Below are 18,045 nucleotides of genomic sequence, written 5' to 3'. Positions count from 1 at the left end.
CATTCTCTCGTCGTCCATTCGTTCTACGTGACCAAACCATCTCAGAGACCCTTTCTTAATCTTATCAATTATACTTGTCTCAGATTTACACTCTCGCCTGATTTCATCATTCGTAACCCTGTCATACATTGATTTCCCACACATTCGTCTAAGAGATCGCATTTCAACCGCGTTCACTCGGCTTTCATCCTTCCTCTGCCAGTTCCATGTTTCACTTCCATACATAAGTGTTTTGGTGTCTTTGTAGTGTATTTATGTCATTTTGATATCCTGCTCCCCATAGTAGTTGCGTATAACATATTTTAGTTTTTACATACGCTTCATACATTAGAATTTTTTCCGTTTTTGGAACAAAGTTTTTGATTTTTAAAAAAAGTCTCGATAGTGTCGCCACTTTGCTAATTGATCGATATTGGTAAGATATAACCGAATCGGGAGTCGATCCCGGGATCTCGCACGGTGCGGGCTAGTGCGTCGACCGCGCGAACGTTACATACAAATAGGACCTGTGAAAGAACGGCATTATTAGTAACATGGCAACACATGGAACACATCTATATCAATATTGGACCGTCACAAAACCAAGTAAAGCTAAAACTAAGAAATACGCACGACCAAAAATGCGGTTAGTAGATGGGGAAGTGAGCAGGCTGGAAAATTAATATGAATGATATGATGTACATATTATTATCGGACATAGCTAGCGAATACAAACTAACCGGAGAATAAAAGCATATCGTCCACGTGAGTTCAACACCGCGTGTTGTGGCCAGCGCCGGCGGTTCAATTCACGCGATGATTGTCCCTGTCAAGAAAGTGTGGTTGAATAGCTCGCCGAGATATGGCGGGGTCGTTTTCACTCGGTCGCTTGATTCGCGGCCAACAGAAACGAGAGACGCGGCTAGATAGATTTTGGCTCGCGCTCAGACTTCTCGACGCTTTACCATCGCGGCATTGCGCCACACCAAAACCACAGAAAACAACCCATTGAAGTGCATAATCCCCCAGTCTACACACGTGAGTTTCCAGAAATTCTCCAGCAGCCTAGTGGACCACATGGTGACGATATCTACCTACTGTCTACAAAAGATTCTCTTCGGACATCTATCTCCCTTTGTTAACCATGGAGTTGATACAGTGCTTTATTTATTTAGTTTTTTATTGCTTAGTTCTTGGCATGAACACTTGACAAACTTACTACTATGCTCTATTTTTTATAAATTTATTGATATCATTCTAACTTTGCTAGAATTCCACTCGTCCATGCGCTTTGTAGCTGCACGATGATTGGTTATCTAGCTTTCATATACCAACTTAAAAATACCTAAATTTTATAAATGGGGTCTAGAATTCCAATCGTCTATGCGCTTAGTAGCTGCAAGACGTGTTGTAATCTTACTCCTTTTTACTATTCATATTTTTTTTAGTATCATTAATACACTAAATTTATTTGTCAATTTTTAAAATGTGTAAACGGGGGCTAAATTTCTAACTGTCTATGCGCTCTGTGGCTGCAAGACGTCCTGTAATCTAGCTCCTATCTGTTATAATTTTTTATTGATCTTAATTGAAAACGAGGAACTAGAATCCCAACCGTCCATGCGCTCTGTAGCTGCAAGACGTACTGGGATATTTATTAATTGTACAGCGCCCTTGAGGTGATTTTCACAAAAATGGCGCTATATAAAATATCCAACTATATATAAGAAAATACGGATCATAGTGGACGCCGTAGGATATTCCAAGGTCAGTTAATCTATATCTTTTTTCGGCTGGAAATAATTGGTCGTGTTGAACAGCGGACAACGATTATTGTACGTCATTTTTTTTTATTCTATGTAAACATTAAACGCATCGTTTAAAAAAAGGTATGATAAGATTAAAGGATTACATTACATTTACACGATCCGGAACGTATTATGTACCGCGTGTGAGGCGAAAAGGTCAAAATACATGTGTTTTTTCGGCGTTTTCAAATGAATGGGACAAGCCGCATTGATTGGTGTATTCAAATTTCGAAATTGACCAATAGACTGCTTGCATTCGATTTAAGTCAGTACTTTAATAAATAAAAAAAAACACAAAATTTTCTCATTAGGTTGAAAAAAGTGTCGTTATGAAGAATGAGGAACTTTAGCCGCACATTGGATACTAAAATTCTCGAAAATGTACAAAAAAAAAATAGTAAAAAATATTTTAATAAAAACGGACTACTTTGAATGACGTCTCTGGTTCATATGAATCAACCAATGATAAGAGCAGTGAAGGATATCCAGTTTGCTTACCGTTGACGGACCGATCGGCAGAACTGACAGAATAAGCGAAAGAGAACATCTGACGTCACACGCGGAGTTATTTCAGAAATTCAAAACGTTAAAAAATCTTAGCGCTCATAATACGATATATAAAAATTGAAAAAAAAATTTTTTTGGCAAAGTTTCATTAATAGTCTCATTAGGTTCAAAAGGTTTCTGTATTTAATAGTTAGGTTGAAAAATTACAAAGATTAAAAAAAAAAGCTTTTATGGAAATACTTAATAACAACAAGCGCATTTGATTGTATGGAAAAACTTAAAAAAAAAAATGTATGAAAAAAATCAGTAAAATTAAAGAGATTTCGAACATATGTTTATTGTTATCATCGCATCCAATTGATCGATGATCATTGACACACACGCCCACCAAATAATTTTACCTGAAATATACAGCAACGACCCAAGAAAAAACTCAGCATTTTCTATTGAATACATCATATTCTGCAAGACTAACAGTATTATTGCACGCAGGACGTTAACTCAATAACGAAATCGGATGGCATCGGAGTACATTAATTTCATTCCCGCCATGGAGACATGAAGAACAAAGGAACACGGCCTATGAAAGAATGTGGTAGTCCGTCAGTTCAATTAAGTTATTACTCTACGTTACTCACGCGCTTCGTAGCTAAGTTCGTCTTATTCGCCGTGTAATAAACGTGCGTTAAATCCCAACCTCGTTTCATCTGTCGATCTCCAACTGAAGTAGGAGCTCCCACCCTTAACAACCAGTAAAAACCTACATAATTATTTAAAAAACCCAGTTTGAAAGATGGCAATTGTCTGACTTTGATACTGGGGTCCTCGAGTAACTTTACGGCGCGTATAAATGATAGTTAAACATATTTTTTACTACAAGTATTCGGCAGTTTTGTTAATGATCAAGACGCATTTAATTGATTAATTATTTTGCCTAATCTCCATCAATTAAATAAAATAAATATTTAAATACATATTTCTAATTTTATCTAAGTTATGACGCTAGGTATTCATTCCTCTAAGTTTTTTACTAACATTTTCTAAGAAAGTTCTAGAAACGCTAGAAAATCTAAATGAAGAACTAATCATGTTGCTATTTGGACGAAGGCAGAGAGGATAGGATGTTTTACCAATATATTTTCAACATTAGTTTAGGATATTTTTAGAAGAGCGTTAGAACAAACTGGCTTACAGGTAAATCGTATCAGAAATTAAAAAATAAACGTCAATTATTTAACTTTTACCCTGATCTGTAAATCCAGATAAAACAAGAAATTTATATTTAGCAAGACGGAAAGCAGTGTCGTATATTTATTGTAACTAAGTAACCATAATAAAATAACAGAATGTTTTTATATTTCAATTTAGCTAACCTGTGATTTGACGTATTTAATTTCGAACTGACGAACGAAAAATGCAATCCCCACTGAAAACTGACAGCTCAAGAGTCTGTAGTTAGTCTCTATCATTATATCAACTTTTTTGTTGGAGAAATTTGTAATTTTAGTTGTGATTTTAAAGTCAGTTAATTGTGTTTAGCGGACATTTATTGTCGTCATTTTCGCGTTTTGACAGCTCATGAATCTGAAGATAGTCTCAAGCCATTATACCGCCTTGTTGGTCGGAAAAATTGCAATACCCACTGTGAAAACTGACAGGTCAAGAGTCTGAAGTTAGTCTCTATCATTATTTCAACTTTTTTGCCGGAGAAATTTGTAAGTTTAGTTGTGATTTTAAAGACAGTTAATTGTGTTTAGCGGACATTTATTGCCGTCATTTTCGCGATTTTGGCAGCTCATGAATCTGAAGTTAGTCTCTAGTCATTATACCGCCTTGTTGGCCGGAAAAAAATGCAATACCCACTGAAAACTGACAGCTTAAGAGTCTGTAGTTAGTCTATATCATTATATGAACTTTTTTGTCGAAGACATTTGTAATTTAAGTTGTGATTTTAAAGGCAGCTAATTGTGTTTAGCGGACATTTATTGCTGTCATTTTCGCGTTTTGACAGCTCATGAATCTGAAGATAGCCTCGAGCCATTATACCGCCTTGTTGGTCGGAAAAATTGCAATGCCTACTGAAAACTGACAGCTCTTAAGTCTGTAGTTAGTCTCTATCATTAAATGAAATTTTTTGTCGAAGACATTTGTAATTTAAGTTGTGATTTTAAAGGCAGCTAATTGTGTTTAGCGGACATTTATTGCTGTCATTTTCGCGTTTTGACAGCTCATGAATCTCAAGTTAGTTTCTAGTCATTATACCGACTTGTTGGTCGGAAAAAATGCAATACCCACTGAAAACTGACAGCTTAAGAGTCTGTAGTTAGTCTATATATATATATATATTTGGATAATTTATATAGCGCCGTTTTTGTGAAAATCACCTCAAGGGCGCTGATTGATGATCATTATATGAACTTTTTTGTCAAAGACATTTGTAATTTTAACTGTGATTTTAAAGTCAGTTAATTGTGTTTAGCGGACATTTATTGCTGTCATTTTCGCGTTTTGACAGCTCATGAATCTGAAGATAGCTTCGAGCCATTATACCGCCTTGTTGGTCGGAAAAATTGCAATGCCTACTGAAAACTGACAGCTCTTAAGTCTGTAGTTAGTCTCTATCATTAAATGAACTTTTTTGTCGAAGACATTTGTAATTTAAGTTGTGATTTTAAAGACAGTTAATTGTGTTTAGCGGACATTTAATGCCGTCATTTTCGTGTTTTTGACAGCTCATGAATCTGAAGTTAGTCTCTATCATTGTATCAACATTTTTGTAAGAGAAATTCGTAATTTTAGTTGTGATTAGTTGACTTTTATTGCTGTCATTTTCGTGTTTTTGACAGCTCATAAATCTCAAGTTAGTCTCTAGTCATTATACCGAATTGCTGGTCGGAAAAAAATTGCAATACCCACTGAAAACTGACAGCTCACGAGTCTGAAGTTAGTCTATCAATTGTATAAATAAAACACTTTGTTTTAAGTCCACTGAGTTTATATATTTAACACGACATGTTTCGGACACGCAGTACTGTCCATCTACAGGTGTATTTAAAAACTTAAAACAAAGTGTTTTATTTATACAATTCAATATGTTATTCCACAATGTTAACGCCGAGTCAATAAATAATATTAGTCTATCAATATACTATTATTACTATTTGTTGCTATATTATTGTTGTTAACATACTTATGTGTAAATATTTTTCTGTCCCAAAATGAGTTTTTCGTAACTCCTGGGAGTACAAAAAAAATTTTTTGTTTGATTTAATAAATAAAAATAAATAAAATACCATATTTTTGGTAAGTTAAATCAAAAGATGAAATTATTGCAGCCTTTTTTTTGTTTTCATTTTAAGACAATGTGTGTGTTTCTGCTTTACAGACATTTATTCCCTCCATTTTTGCGTTTCTGAACATTTATTGCTGCCATTTTCGTATTTTAGTTGTAATTTCAAAGATGCTTATTGTGTTTTACCGACATTTATTGTTTATGAACACGATATGTGAAAAAATTGCAATAAAAAATGGTTCAAACACATCTCCATTTTTTTTTCAGTGCCCGCCATTTACATTTTTCATCGGTTATTAGAAGAAGTAAAAAAATGGAGAAAATTTTAAGGCGTTGCCTAGTATGTAGGTGAAATAATTCGACCATTTTAATTTCTGCCGCAACAATAAAGGTTTCACCTCACTAACTTCACAAACGTCAACAGATGAAAGAATCGAAGGAATACGGATGTTCAAATATACACAGAATGTGTAAAGTGGCCTCTCAAACCAGCCAATGACATATCATAGGCCCTGTGGATGCCTAGACTTCTATATTCCCTTCTGTAAAATGTTCTTCGTGACTGTTGTAATATTTTAATCCTAAACGCTTCAGAAACCGGTGAAAATATACAATCATTAATAATGAAGATTACAAATGAATTTTGAGAATGTAATTTTGAAAGTAATTACCAACTAAGCATATTGACTTAAACCTAAGATGGATGAGTTTTGCACAAATGAAAAATTTGGATATGCAATATGCAACCGGGAATTCCAACAACAAACCCTCATCTTTATATATATAATTCCTCTGTACGTGTGATGTCACTGAACTTCTAAATGGCTTAACCGATTTACGTGCGGTTTTCAGCGAAACGCAGATCTTTGCGCTGTGCGTGTTCGTGGATATTAAAATCTTCAATCTAATATGTAAAAAAGAAGTGAGGAGCATAAATGTTTTATTCATCAATCTACCAATATATTCAAGGAGAATGCATTTACAAAAAAATAGAAAGATGTTGACATATTACAACAGAGATGAAAAACATTTAAAAGAAGACAATATAGAAGTCTAGGCATCTACAGGGCTTATGACCTGTCAATGGCTGGTTTAAGTGGCCATTTTACACACGGTGTAACATTCACCATTCTGCCTATATTTGAACATGTATATTCCTTAAATTCTTTCATCTGTTGATGTTTGTGAAGTTAAAGAGCTGAAACCTTTATTTATGCGGGTGAGATTCATCCAATTGAATTATTTCACATCTATTATTTTAAAATAATGTTTTCAGGCGTTGCCTAGTATGTAGGTGAAATAATTCAATTGGATGAATCTCACCCGCATAAATAAAGGTTTCAGCTCTTTAACTTCACAAACATCAACAGATGAAAAAACTTAAGGAATATAGATGTTCAAATATAGGCAGAATGGTGAATGTTACACAGTGTGTAAAGTGGCCACTTAAACCAGCCATTGACAGGTCATAAGCCCTGTAGATGCCTAGACTTCTATATTACCTTCTCTTAAATGTTTTTCACCTCTGTTGTAATATGTTAATATAAACAGCTCCCCAGGGAGCTGAATCCAGTTCTTGTCTACAAAAATTTGGACAAACTCAAAATATTGTTGAGAAAGATGTTGGTTTTTTGTGTATAAAAAAGTTTGTTTTTGAATGTTTACAAACAGCATTTGTTTTTTGTGGATCTCAATTAGATTTTTTTCCTTAAATTCCTCAATATTATATTCAATATATTTAAAAAATCGTATTCTTACATAAGTGCACCCCTTCGTTGTTGAGAAGACCGTAGTTTGACGTTTGCAAAAAGAATGCCATATTTGAAAAAAATAAATATGTTTTGGAATTCAACCGTAAACAGGTACCTAGGTACCTATTGGAATTCAATATTTGAATATGAACCATTTTTAGTTTTGGAATTAATTCACAAACAAGTACCTAGGTACCTATTTATCAATGTAAAGTCTTTTTCCAACGTTCGGGCAGGACAACGCCTGTCGGGTCCGCTAGTTGCGATATACAAACAGAAGATACAAATGACAAATCCAATGACCAAACAATTTTAAAGCAATACACCGCCGAGCAGTCGGATATTCGTGATATTCAAAAGCAATGATTTTGACATAGAATTAAGAATAGTCCAGAAACCGCATACGAGCATCAAACAGAAGGCGACTAAACTACTCGTAAATGAGTAGTTTTACAATTGGACCCATTAGTTTCTTTGTAGACGTCGCTCAGTACGCAACTCCTGATTTGAATTCAACTATGCCGTGTTGTCCTTTTAAAGTGTAGAAACACTGCTAGGATCTTAAAGAAACAGGATGCGATCACATTTCATGTGTAATTAGCAAATGAATGTGTAAGTAGCAAATACATTAGGTACTTAAAAATTTAATTAATTTTTCATCTGTCAGATTGTCGAAGAAAACAAAATGGGCATTTCGTTAGTGCTGCCAGGGTGGTATTTTTTTTACCCTACTTTGTTCACCTAATGAGAGAACGAATGAAAATTGGACCTCGGATTAAACAACGCCGTGGTGGACATTTTACAGACATAATCTTTAAAACATCAAATATGATTTAATATGATATAAAAATATCAGTTTTATGTTATATAAAATTTGTTTTTTATTTTAAGTTCAAAGTTAATTAATTCAAGTACTCTTATTAAATGACCCTTTACTTATCTACTCTGTTGTGTCAATCAATATTTCCGCGTGCACAATAAAATTTTAGAGAAATTAACATATTGCTTTTTTTTTTACCTTATATTTGGGTAATGATTATTTTTTATCCCATCGTGCAACATTATGCGGCGACACCACGAATGCGCGCGGCGAAAGTGGGGCATAGTAGGCGGATTTTTGGACACAGTCCGATGTATTCAAATATGATTCTACGCTCCATCTGGCCTATTCTTAATTCTATGGACTTTGAATCCCGGTGAAAACATGCGTGAATGTTTGAAAATACCGTAAATTATCATATATGCAATATGCAACCGAATTTTGTTCACTGGCTTTCATCTCAGTAAATGCGATTGTATGTGCGATATTACCAAATTACAATGATCGACCTCGTGAAGAACATATTTTTTACGTGCGAAGTTCAACCGAATTTTTTCAGCATTGGTCCGCGTTGCGATAGCCAACGTTTTCGGACGCGACACTTGCGATGACGATTTACCTGCATGCGACCAGTGCCCACAGTGAAGGATGAGGGAGAGACAGACAAGAATGAAAGAGAAAGAGGAGGAAAAATAAACAAAGAGATACATTAAAAAAAAACAATTAAAATCCCAATCAGCAAGCGTTTGCAATATGCGGCAATGTGTTTGTGTGAATTTTTATTTCTCAAACCGGTTGCGATCCGCGCTGCGTATTTCCCTGTTCGTAGTACTTCCACCACTTGTCCAGGGAGCCGAACTGTTTGGTACGATTCTCCACGAGGTCCTCGTAGATCGACCACCAGTTGTTGGCGTAGTAGTGGCGCGGGTAGCGCACGCTCATGTCTTCTATCTGCTGCCTCTGTACGGACCAGCGGTTGCCGCCGACGTCCACGCCGCGCTGGTTCTCGCCGGCTGCGTGCCGGCGTCGCTTCGCGTGTTTGGAGTTCCGATCGTTGAGATCCAAGTGCCTGCTGTCGTGTTCGTCCCGATTCGAGACGAGGTTCCTGACGATATTCGTGCTGACGAATCTATTCTCCGTGATCGTTTTCATTTCGTCGGCACGATCGTCGATGATTGCGTCGGTTTGCGTCGCGCGTTCGATTTCGACGGCTTTTCTTTCCGGGGTCTTTCTTTTCGAGCCGCCCCTCATTTCTTCTTCGTAATATTTTCGGTACTGTCTTTCGATGCCCTCGTAATGCTGCTCCATCTTGCAAAGGTCTTCGAACGTCAGGTCGGAGTTTTCAATATCCGAGTATATGTTGTCGAAGTCTTCGTCGATCTTCCTGCGTTTTATTTGAAGCTGTCGCAGCTTCATGAGCTGGTCTATGATCGGATCGAATCCTCTGTAATTGAAATTTTTTTTAGAAATTTCTTCGAGATCTGTTATGACGTCGCTGAACGATTTGTCCAAGATGACTTTCCTGACTTCGACGACGCTACCGAGAGGCAGAGGAGGCACATCTTCTAATTTTGGTTTTTTATTGAAATCAACATCCGGGATTTTCAGTTCGTCGTTGAATTGATCGAGTTCTTCTTTGGTTTCCAAGCTTCGCGTGTAATTCTTCAGCATGAGAGCTTTCCATATCTCCGCTTCCACCGTGAACATCTGCCAATACTCCTCCTGAGTCCGGATGATGTCCAAGTAATTGGCGACATTGGTTTGGCTCTCGTCGACGCTGACCGGAGACAAGATGATTTTTTTTCGCTTTTCGACGTGGAGATCAATTTTCGGCTGCTGTTTTTCGACACTCGTTTGTCGAACGACGTCGATTTCAATCGCGTTCAAAACATTGTGAATTTTTTTCATTTCCATGTCGATTCTTTTGAGGGAGTCGAATTTGGCTCGGCAATCAACGGGCGTTCGACTCGTATTGTCGAGCCTGCAGACGACATCTTGCATTTTTTTTATTTCGTTTTCTACGATCATCTGCGCGTACCTGAGAATCTTGAATTCCATGTCACTTTTCCACATGGGGTTTCGAATCATTACTTGGTTGGAAGCAGTGTCAATCGGAGCGTTTCTGTAGCTCCATTGCGTGTTACTGCTGTTCAGGCTGACGGCGGATCCGACAGACTTCTTGCCGATCAGCTCTTCGAATTGCTCCTCGTAATTCTCCACCTCGTCTTGGCTGGAGTCCTCCAAGATTCTGATCAGCTCCTCTTCCTGGTCGGACACGAACCAGTCGGTCTCGGAGTCGTAGTCCTTGAGGCCGACCTTTCGCTCGTGGATCTTTTTGGCGTCGGGGCCGACCGAGGCGCTCCGCAGCCCGGGCAATTCGATTTGCAGCCGGTCGGAGGAGCTTCCTTTACCGCGCGCCCTGTTGGGCAGACTCCATCTTCTAGTACCGTCATTCGTTACCTGGTTATCCCAAAAACGGTCCGATTAGAGAGACATCGACAGACACCGGCGCGTGCGACCATAGCAAAGGGCAGCGACCGAGTTACGACAAAAGAAGCGAAGAGCGGGCAGCACTTTCGCAAACAAAACCACACGGAAAATGTACATAAACGGTTTTAGTAAATTTTGAAAAAATGCTTTGCTATGGCCTTTTGTTTTATGTATGCCATTAAAATTTGGAAAACCATATTAATGATACACATGTTAGAACATGTTGCCACCTATTTCTCGGGTTAAGTCAGATCAAATTCAAACTCTCGCGGTGACTGTACAGGATACAAAAAACATATAAAACTTTGGACTACACAAATAAGATACAAGAAAATATACGTAAATTATATTTCTAAAATAAAATAGGTGACAACTCTACAGAATAAAGGGAATAAATATTTAAGTCAAATGGATAATATTAAAACTGAAAAATACTGTACATAAAAGGTAAGTAAATTGAAGATTATGTTGTGTTGATTAGCCAAGGGCACAATTTTTAATATATTTATGAAAAAAAATTCATTTCTGGTTTGGTAAAGAAAATATAAAAATTAGTTTATAAATGATAATAAAAGATCAGAGTTAAAATGATTTGTTTAAGTTTAAAATTAAATTAACCACATATTTTCCAAAATCCATGAAAAAAGAAATGTATCTTGGAATAGAAACACGGTGAGGTGACGGTGGTAGGTAACAGTCCAATATTGATCATGTGACAAGACGTTGAAGTCATGTGACATGTCGTTCGCATCGTATGACAACTCGTTGGCACTATGTGACAAGCTGTTCACGCCATGTTGTGACAAGTTGTTCACGCTGTGAAAGGCCGTTCATATATGACAAGTTGTTCGCATCATGTGACGAGCCATTCACATCAAGTTGTTCATACTATGTGATAAGTCATTCACATTATGTGACAAGTTGTTCACATCATACGACAAGTTGTTCACACTATGTGACAAGCCATTCACATTACATGACAAGTTGTTTACACTATGTGACAAGCCATTCAAATTGTGTGACAAGTCGTTCACATTATATGATAAGTTGTTCACACTATGTGACAAGCCATTCACATTACATGACAAGTTGTTTACACTATGTGACAAGCCATTCAAATTGTGTGACAAGCCAATCACATTATATGACAAGTTTTTCACATTATATGACTAGTTGTTCACACTATGTGACAAGCCATTCACATATTGTGACAAGCCGATCACATTATATGACAAGTTGTTCACACTATGTGACAAGCCTTTCACATTATATGACTAGTTGTTCACACTATGTGACAAGCCATTCACATCTTGTGACAAGCCGATCACATTATATGACAAGTTTTTCACACTATGTGACAAGCCTTTCACATTATATGAGTTGTTCACACTATGTGACAAGCCATTCACATCTTGTGACAAGCCGATCACATTATATGACAAGTTTTTCACACTATGTGACAAGCCTTTCACATTATATGAGTTGTTCACACTATGTGACAAGCCATTCACATCTTGTGACAAGCCGATCACATTATATGACAAGTTGTTCACACTATGTGACAAGCCATTCACATTATATGACAAGTTGTTCGCACCATGTGACAAGCCATTCACATTATATGACAAGTTGTTTGCACCATGTGACAAGCCATTCACACCATGTGACGAGCCGTTCACATCATGTGACAAGTCGTCCACAGCATATGCATTCTGAAACTGATTGGAAATAGTACAATTTACTGTAGTGATTATTTATCATCATCTTCATTATTATTCCCCTATCCGCACCCAGTGGTGCATAGGGAAACACACGATGAATTAAACAATACAAAGGCGTCGGCGCTTCCACCTACCTTGGCGCTGTCCTTGAGGCGCGGCATGGCCGGGTCGGCGATGTGCTTGCCGCTCGCGTCTTTGGTGGCCTGCACGAGGTCGCGCAGCGCGGCCGCCACGTCGCGCACCGCGTGGATCAGCATCACCTGCGACTCGGGGTTGCCGCTGCCCAGCGACGTCGCGCCCATCTTGACCACCGACGACAGTTGCACTGCGAAGAGGGAGAGGAATTCGCATTTCAACTCGGAGGCATCGCTATTTTTATTTTTTTACTTATAACAATAATTCGTTAATCCAATTAAAAATTTATGCTTCCATAATATACAGGGTCTTCTTTAAACCCTGTCACATCCGAAACCACGATGATCAGTATGGGCATGAAAACATATTGGCATATTAAAAAAAATATTTAGAACAAAGAAAATTTGTAAAAATAAAATATAAAAAAGAACAAATGGTTGCTTATTTCTGCAGGGGAGAAGCGAGGGGGGCGCGGCCGCGTGGTTAGCGGTATGTCAGACTCCCCTCTCCTCGTTTCTCTCCTGCAGAAGTTAGCAACCATTTGTTTTTTATTATATTTTTTTTTTTTAAATTTTATTCGTTTTAAAAATTTATTTTAATGTGCCAATATGTCTTTTTGCTCATACTGATCATCGTGGATTCGGATGTGACAGGGTTTAAAGAACACCCTGTATATACAGAGTGTTCTTTAAACCCTGTATATACAGGGTGTTCTTTAAACCCTGTCACATCTGAAACCACAGTGATCAGTATGGGCAAGTAGACATATTAGCATATTTAAAAATATATTAAAAAATATATTTAGAACAAAGAAAATTTAAAAAAATATATATTTAAAAAAAACAAATGGTTTCTAATTTTTGCAGGGGAGAAGTGAGGGGAGCGCGGTGCAGTATCAGATTCCCCCTCCCCCTCTCCGTTTATCCCCTGCAGAAGTAAGCAATCATTTGCTTTTTTACATATTTTATTTTTTTAAATTTTATTCGTTCTAAAAAAATATTTTAATGTGCCAATATGTCGTCTTGCTCATACTGATCATTGTGGTATCGGATGTGACAGGGTTTAATAAACACCCTGTATATAAGTACCAAAAGTAAAAGTTAAACACATGAGTCTCAACTTCAGGTGTGAATGTTGATTTTTGCTTTTTGATGGATCTTTAGTAAAAAAAGTCAAATGACATTTTTAAGTGCGCTTAAACCAGAGGAGAACTTTGGATTAGAAAGTTGGTTTAATTGGTGTCCTGACGAAGAGACGGGTACGTCTCGAAACCGGTAGACAGAGAAAAGTCGGTAAGTGGTTATATACAAATATTTTGTAAGATTTACTTCAAACCATCATCTACAGTCCAATCAGAAGTGATATTATTTTTTTTTTAAAAAGAACGTTCTGATTTGAAAAATATGAGTGGACCCCATAAGAAAGTGTCAGCGAACGTGATAATGAACCTACGGACATTCAAATAAATATCTAAGTATTCTCCTTGAGACAGAACTGCGAAACTTGAACTCACCGATTGTGGAGACAGCGTTCTGGGCTGCGGAGGCCAGTTGCTCCTGGCTGCTGGCCGCTCCTCCCACGAGGGTCTTCGTATCTTCGACCAGAGCCTTGGCCGTCTTCAGGATGGACTCGCGGTGATCGGCAAACGAGTCATTTTCGTTCTCGGCGTGGAGAGTCCCTGACAAATACAGTTTATTTACATTTTAAATATCGAAAACATTCCTCACAAGTTAACAGACACATTTTCAATCTATATATGTCTAAAAGGCAATGTTTCTACACCGCAAGACAAAAAAAATTACGAGTTTACCTGCTACCGCGCCCCTTGACTTTACTGAACCCTTTTTCTAAGAAATCCTTTATCGATACCTCTTTCTTTTGTTTAATAAATTAAGGACACTATGTGTCACCTTTCTACAATATTTACATTTTAAAATGTCTCAACAGTCTTGTTTTACCCGCGTTTGAGTGAACATAACACAACAATCATGGAAAGTGCAAAGCAAATGTCGATTGCGATAAAATCCAAAATAATCACATTGTCGCAAGAAAACATATCTAATTGTGAAATATCTCGTCGAGTTGGGTATTCAGAAGGTGCAGTGAGGTTTTTATTAAAAAAATCCAAGAAACTGGATCCATAGAACGGAAAAAAGGAAGCGGACGGGGGCGCGTGACATCTGCCCGAGATGATCGCTTAATAAAAAAAATTGTTATGCGCGATCGATTTTTAACGGCACCTGAAATACACGCAGAGGTGCAGTCTACCAGCACATCAACATTTTCAGTAAAAACAGTGTCCAGGCGGCTGTTGGAGCATGGTTTCCAAGCACGGAGTCCCGCAAAGAAACCATTACTCACGGACAAAATGAAGAAGGCTAGACTGGATTGGGCGAAAGAGCACCAGAATTGGACCTTGGAGGATTGGCAAAATGTTGTTTTCTCTGATGAATCAAAATTCAACCTTTTTGGTCCAGACGGCAGAAAGATAGTTCGACGAAAACGTGGGGAAAGATATCATCCGTCGTGCGTCACTCGAACCGTTAAACATTCACCCTACGTGATGATTTGGGGGTGCATGACAGCATACGGTTTAGGACCTCTAAATTTTGTACAGGGTACGATGAATGCCATTCAGTACAAAAAAGTGTTAAAAAAACATATTATTCCAACAATCGAGGACATTACGCAGTATACCGCGGACCCAATTTTTCAGGACGATTCTGCGCCGTGCCATAGAGCCCGCACTGTGAGTACAAATATATATATTTTTAAATGCATTTTGTGACCACATGATAAATAATTTATTGTTTTTTTATAGATCAATGAATTCAAGGAGAAAATTGGCTTAAAATCGTTGACGTGGCCCGGGAATAGCCCTGATTTGAACCCGATAGAAAATTTATGGGCGATTATGAAAAAAAAAGTCGGGAAAAAAAAATCAAAAAACATTGAGGAATTAAAAAAAAACTTAATTCAAGTTTGGGAAGAAGAAATAACATCAGAAATTTTAGATTCGCTTTACACTTCTCTAAATAATAGAATTTTACATGTTATAAAAAATAAAGGTGAATTCACTAAGTACTAAATATTTTTAAATGTTATAAATATGTTTAAATGTAAAATACTTTAATTTAAAATAAAGCGATAAGAACCTACTTCTTAAATATGAATTAAAAAATAACATGTCTTTTATTATTCCATCACAAACACTCGACCATAAATGAACCGTTATGGGTCTCTAAGGTTCGGGTAATCTGATACCTGATATATAATGGCAATTTCTAAGTACAATTCATGAGTAAGATTTTTTATTTTAACCTTGAAATAACGAGTAGTCATCACATATGTCAAACAATATAAAAAAAACTAATTAAATATCAAGAATAATTCATTATATGTCAATTTTAGTTTTTTTTGAGAACTCGTAAATTTATTTGTCTTGCGGTGTATGTGTGTCCTCGATAGACTGAGAAACTACTGAACAGATTTACGTGCGATTTTTAGCAAAATGATGAGCTTCGCTCTGGGCATCTTTATAGCTCTTAAAATCTTCAAATGATTTCATTAAAAATATCTTTATATTTTTTCAAAAAATATTACGTAATCTGTTTTTTTTTTTTTTATTTGATTTAAAAACAGCATGTTAAAATTATTTTATGTGTAAATGAAAAAAATAAAATAGAATTTTGAATTTGCATAAAATAATATTCAATAATTTTCCCCCGAAATGTTGGGAAATTTTATTTATACGGTATCACTTTTTTCTATGGCATCACTAAAAACAACTGTCATATAGATCGCGGCTTTTTAAACCACTTTTTTTATAACTTTAAATATTTCTATTATGTTTGAAACATTTCAATTTGATGATATTACAACTTTGTTGTTTCTAAACGTTTGTCAACTGCGTATCATGATTTGTATAATTCAATATGACGTTTTTGTTCAAATGAAAACTAAGAACTACTAACCGTAAAGGAAGACACTTAAACAAAAAGGTCAATTACTCTGCACCTTCTTTGAATTTAGGTTAAGCAATAATTTATTTATTTATTAGTTGTTCACCTGTTTTTATTCTTCATTCGCGTGGCGCACGCGGTGGCGCGCGGGCCGCGGCATCATTATTGCGACAAAATTTTGGATTTTTTGACACATCAAATGAATTTCGAAATTTTTTAAACGTAAAACCGGGGTGATGAAAAATGTAAAAAACGTTGATTGGGGGGAATATTTGCATGAGAATGTGTGAAGAAAAATTGGTCCTGAACATTTCGGAGTAAAAAGCGGGAAAACGTAAAAACGAGGTTTTACTGTATTCCAAAAAAATAAGAAAGTTACGATACGTGTCCAAATGAGTAGATTCGAGTGGACGGCAGTGGCGAGCCGTGATTTATTTTATAGGTAATCTATTAAAAATGTTCATTAATTTGTACTACATATAAGTACTTACATAACATGTAAGTAATGTAATTATAAATTACTACTTTTTCTGTGATTCTGTGAAAATCAACTCATCATCATCATCATCATCAGCCGTCTCTTGTCCAATGTTGAACATAGGCCTCCCCTTTTAGTCTCCATATTTCCCTATCCTGAGCCAACCGCATCCAACCACTTCCTGCAACTCGTCTTATGTCATCAGACCACCTTGTCTGAGGCCTGCCGACACTTCTTCTACCCGTTCTGGGTCGCCATTCCAGGACTTTTTTGGTCCATCTAGAGTCTGTGATTCTGGCTATATGACCAGCCCAGCCCCATTTCTGGTTGGCAGCCCTATGGACCACATCGGCGATCTTTGTTCTCGCTCTAATCCATGTATTGGTTTTTCTGTCTCTCAACGAAGTACCCAGCATTCTCCTTTCCATGGCTCTCTGTGTCACTGATAATTTGTGTAAATTTTTTTTCGTGAACACAAAAGTTTCACAGCCATATGTCAGTACAGGGAGAACACAAGCATCAAAAAGTTTCTTCTTTAAGTAATGTGAATACTTCGGAGATTTTAGGATATATGAGAGCTTACCAAAGGCGGCCCATGCTAAACCTCGCCTTCTTTCTATTTCTACCTCTTGATTATCTTTGCCGAGCTTTATTTCATGTCCTAAGTATATATAACTATCAATCTTTTCAATTATTTCTCCATTTACTAAGATGTTACATGATTGGTTTGCATCGCTCATTATTTTAGTTTTTGAAGCATTCATTTTCAAGCCTATTTTCAGGGATGCTGTATTAACTTCGTTTATCATGTTTTGAAAATTCAAACAACAATTATTACTAACCACGCAATATACGTAACTTTAATCTACACTATTTTAATACAATACTTGCACAAAAGTTTATTAACAAATACCACAATGACATTCCGCAGATATTTCCATTATGATCTGTCATTGACAGTACTGTCAAGACTTGAGCACTGGCCGATTTCTTTAAAAATGAATAATGCCTAAAACGGCCACTGCGAACGCCACCTGTCCTATGTGATACATAATATGTCAACGGTATCCCATCAAAGAAAAATAGTCCTTCGGAAATAATG

At 36.8% G+C, this 18,045-nt stretch overlaps 1 protein-coding gene across 7 annotated transcripts in view; it reads right to left on the bottom strand.

Annotated features, from left to right (window-relative positions):
• The window catches only part of LOC148277889 (talin-2-like), a 114,613-nt gene that overhangs the window by 33,448 nt on the left and 63,120 nt on the right, over nucleotides 1-18,045 (bottom strand). For 6 of the 7 annotated variants that reach the window (XM_088232239.1, XM_088232240.1, XM_088232236.1 and 3 more), the window contains 3 exons: nucleotides 14,017-14,181; nucleotides 12,503-12,693; nucleotides 8,950-10,617 (listed from right to left, as the gene is read on the bottom strand). In XM_088232239.1, coding sequence (XP_088088365.1) covers nucleotides 8,950-10,617; nucleotides 12,503-12,693; nucleotides 14,017-14,181 — 2,024 coding nt within the window. The remainder of the gene's footprint in view (nucleotides 1-8,949; nucleotides 10,618-12,502; nucleotides 12,694-14,016; nucleotides 14,182-18,045) is intronic. The other variant, XM_088232241.1, reaches the window with a different exon arrangement.

The sequence above is a fragment of the Micrasema longulum genome, unplaced genomic scaffold, assembly GCF_059751315.1.
Source record: "Micrasema longulum isolate JH-2025_06_02 unplaced genomic scaffold, ASM5975131v1 h1tg000958l, whole genome shotgun sequence".
Lineage (NCBI taxonomy): Eukaryota > Metazoa > Arthropoda > Insecta > Trichoptera > Brachycentridae > Micrasema > Micrasema longulum.
This window is presented reverse-complemented; position numbering and strand designations above follow the sequence as displayed.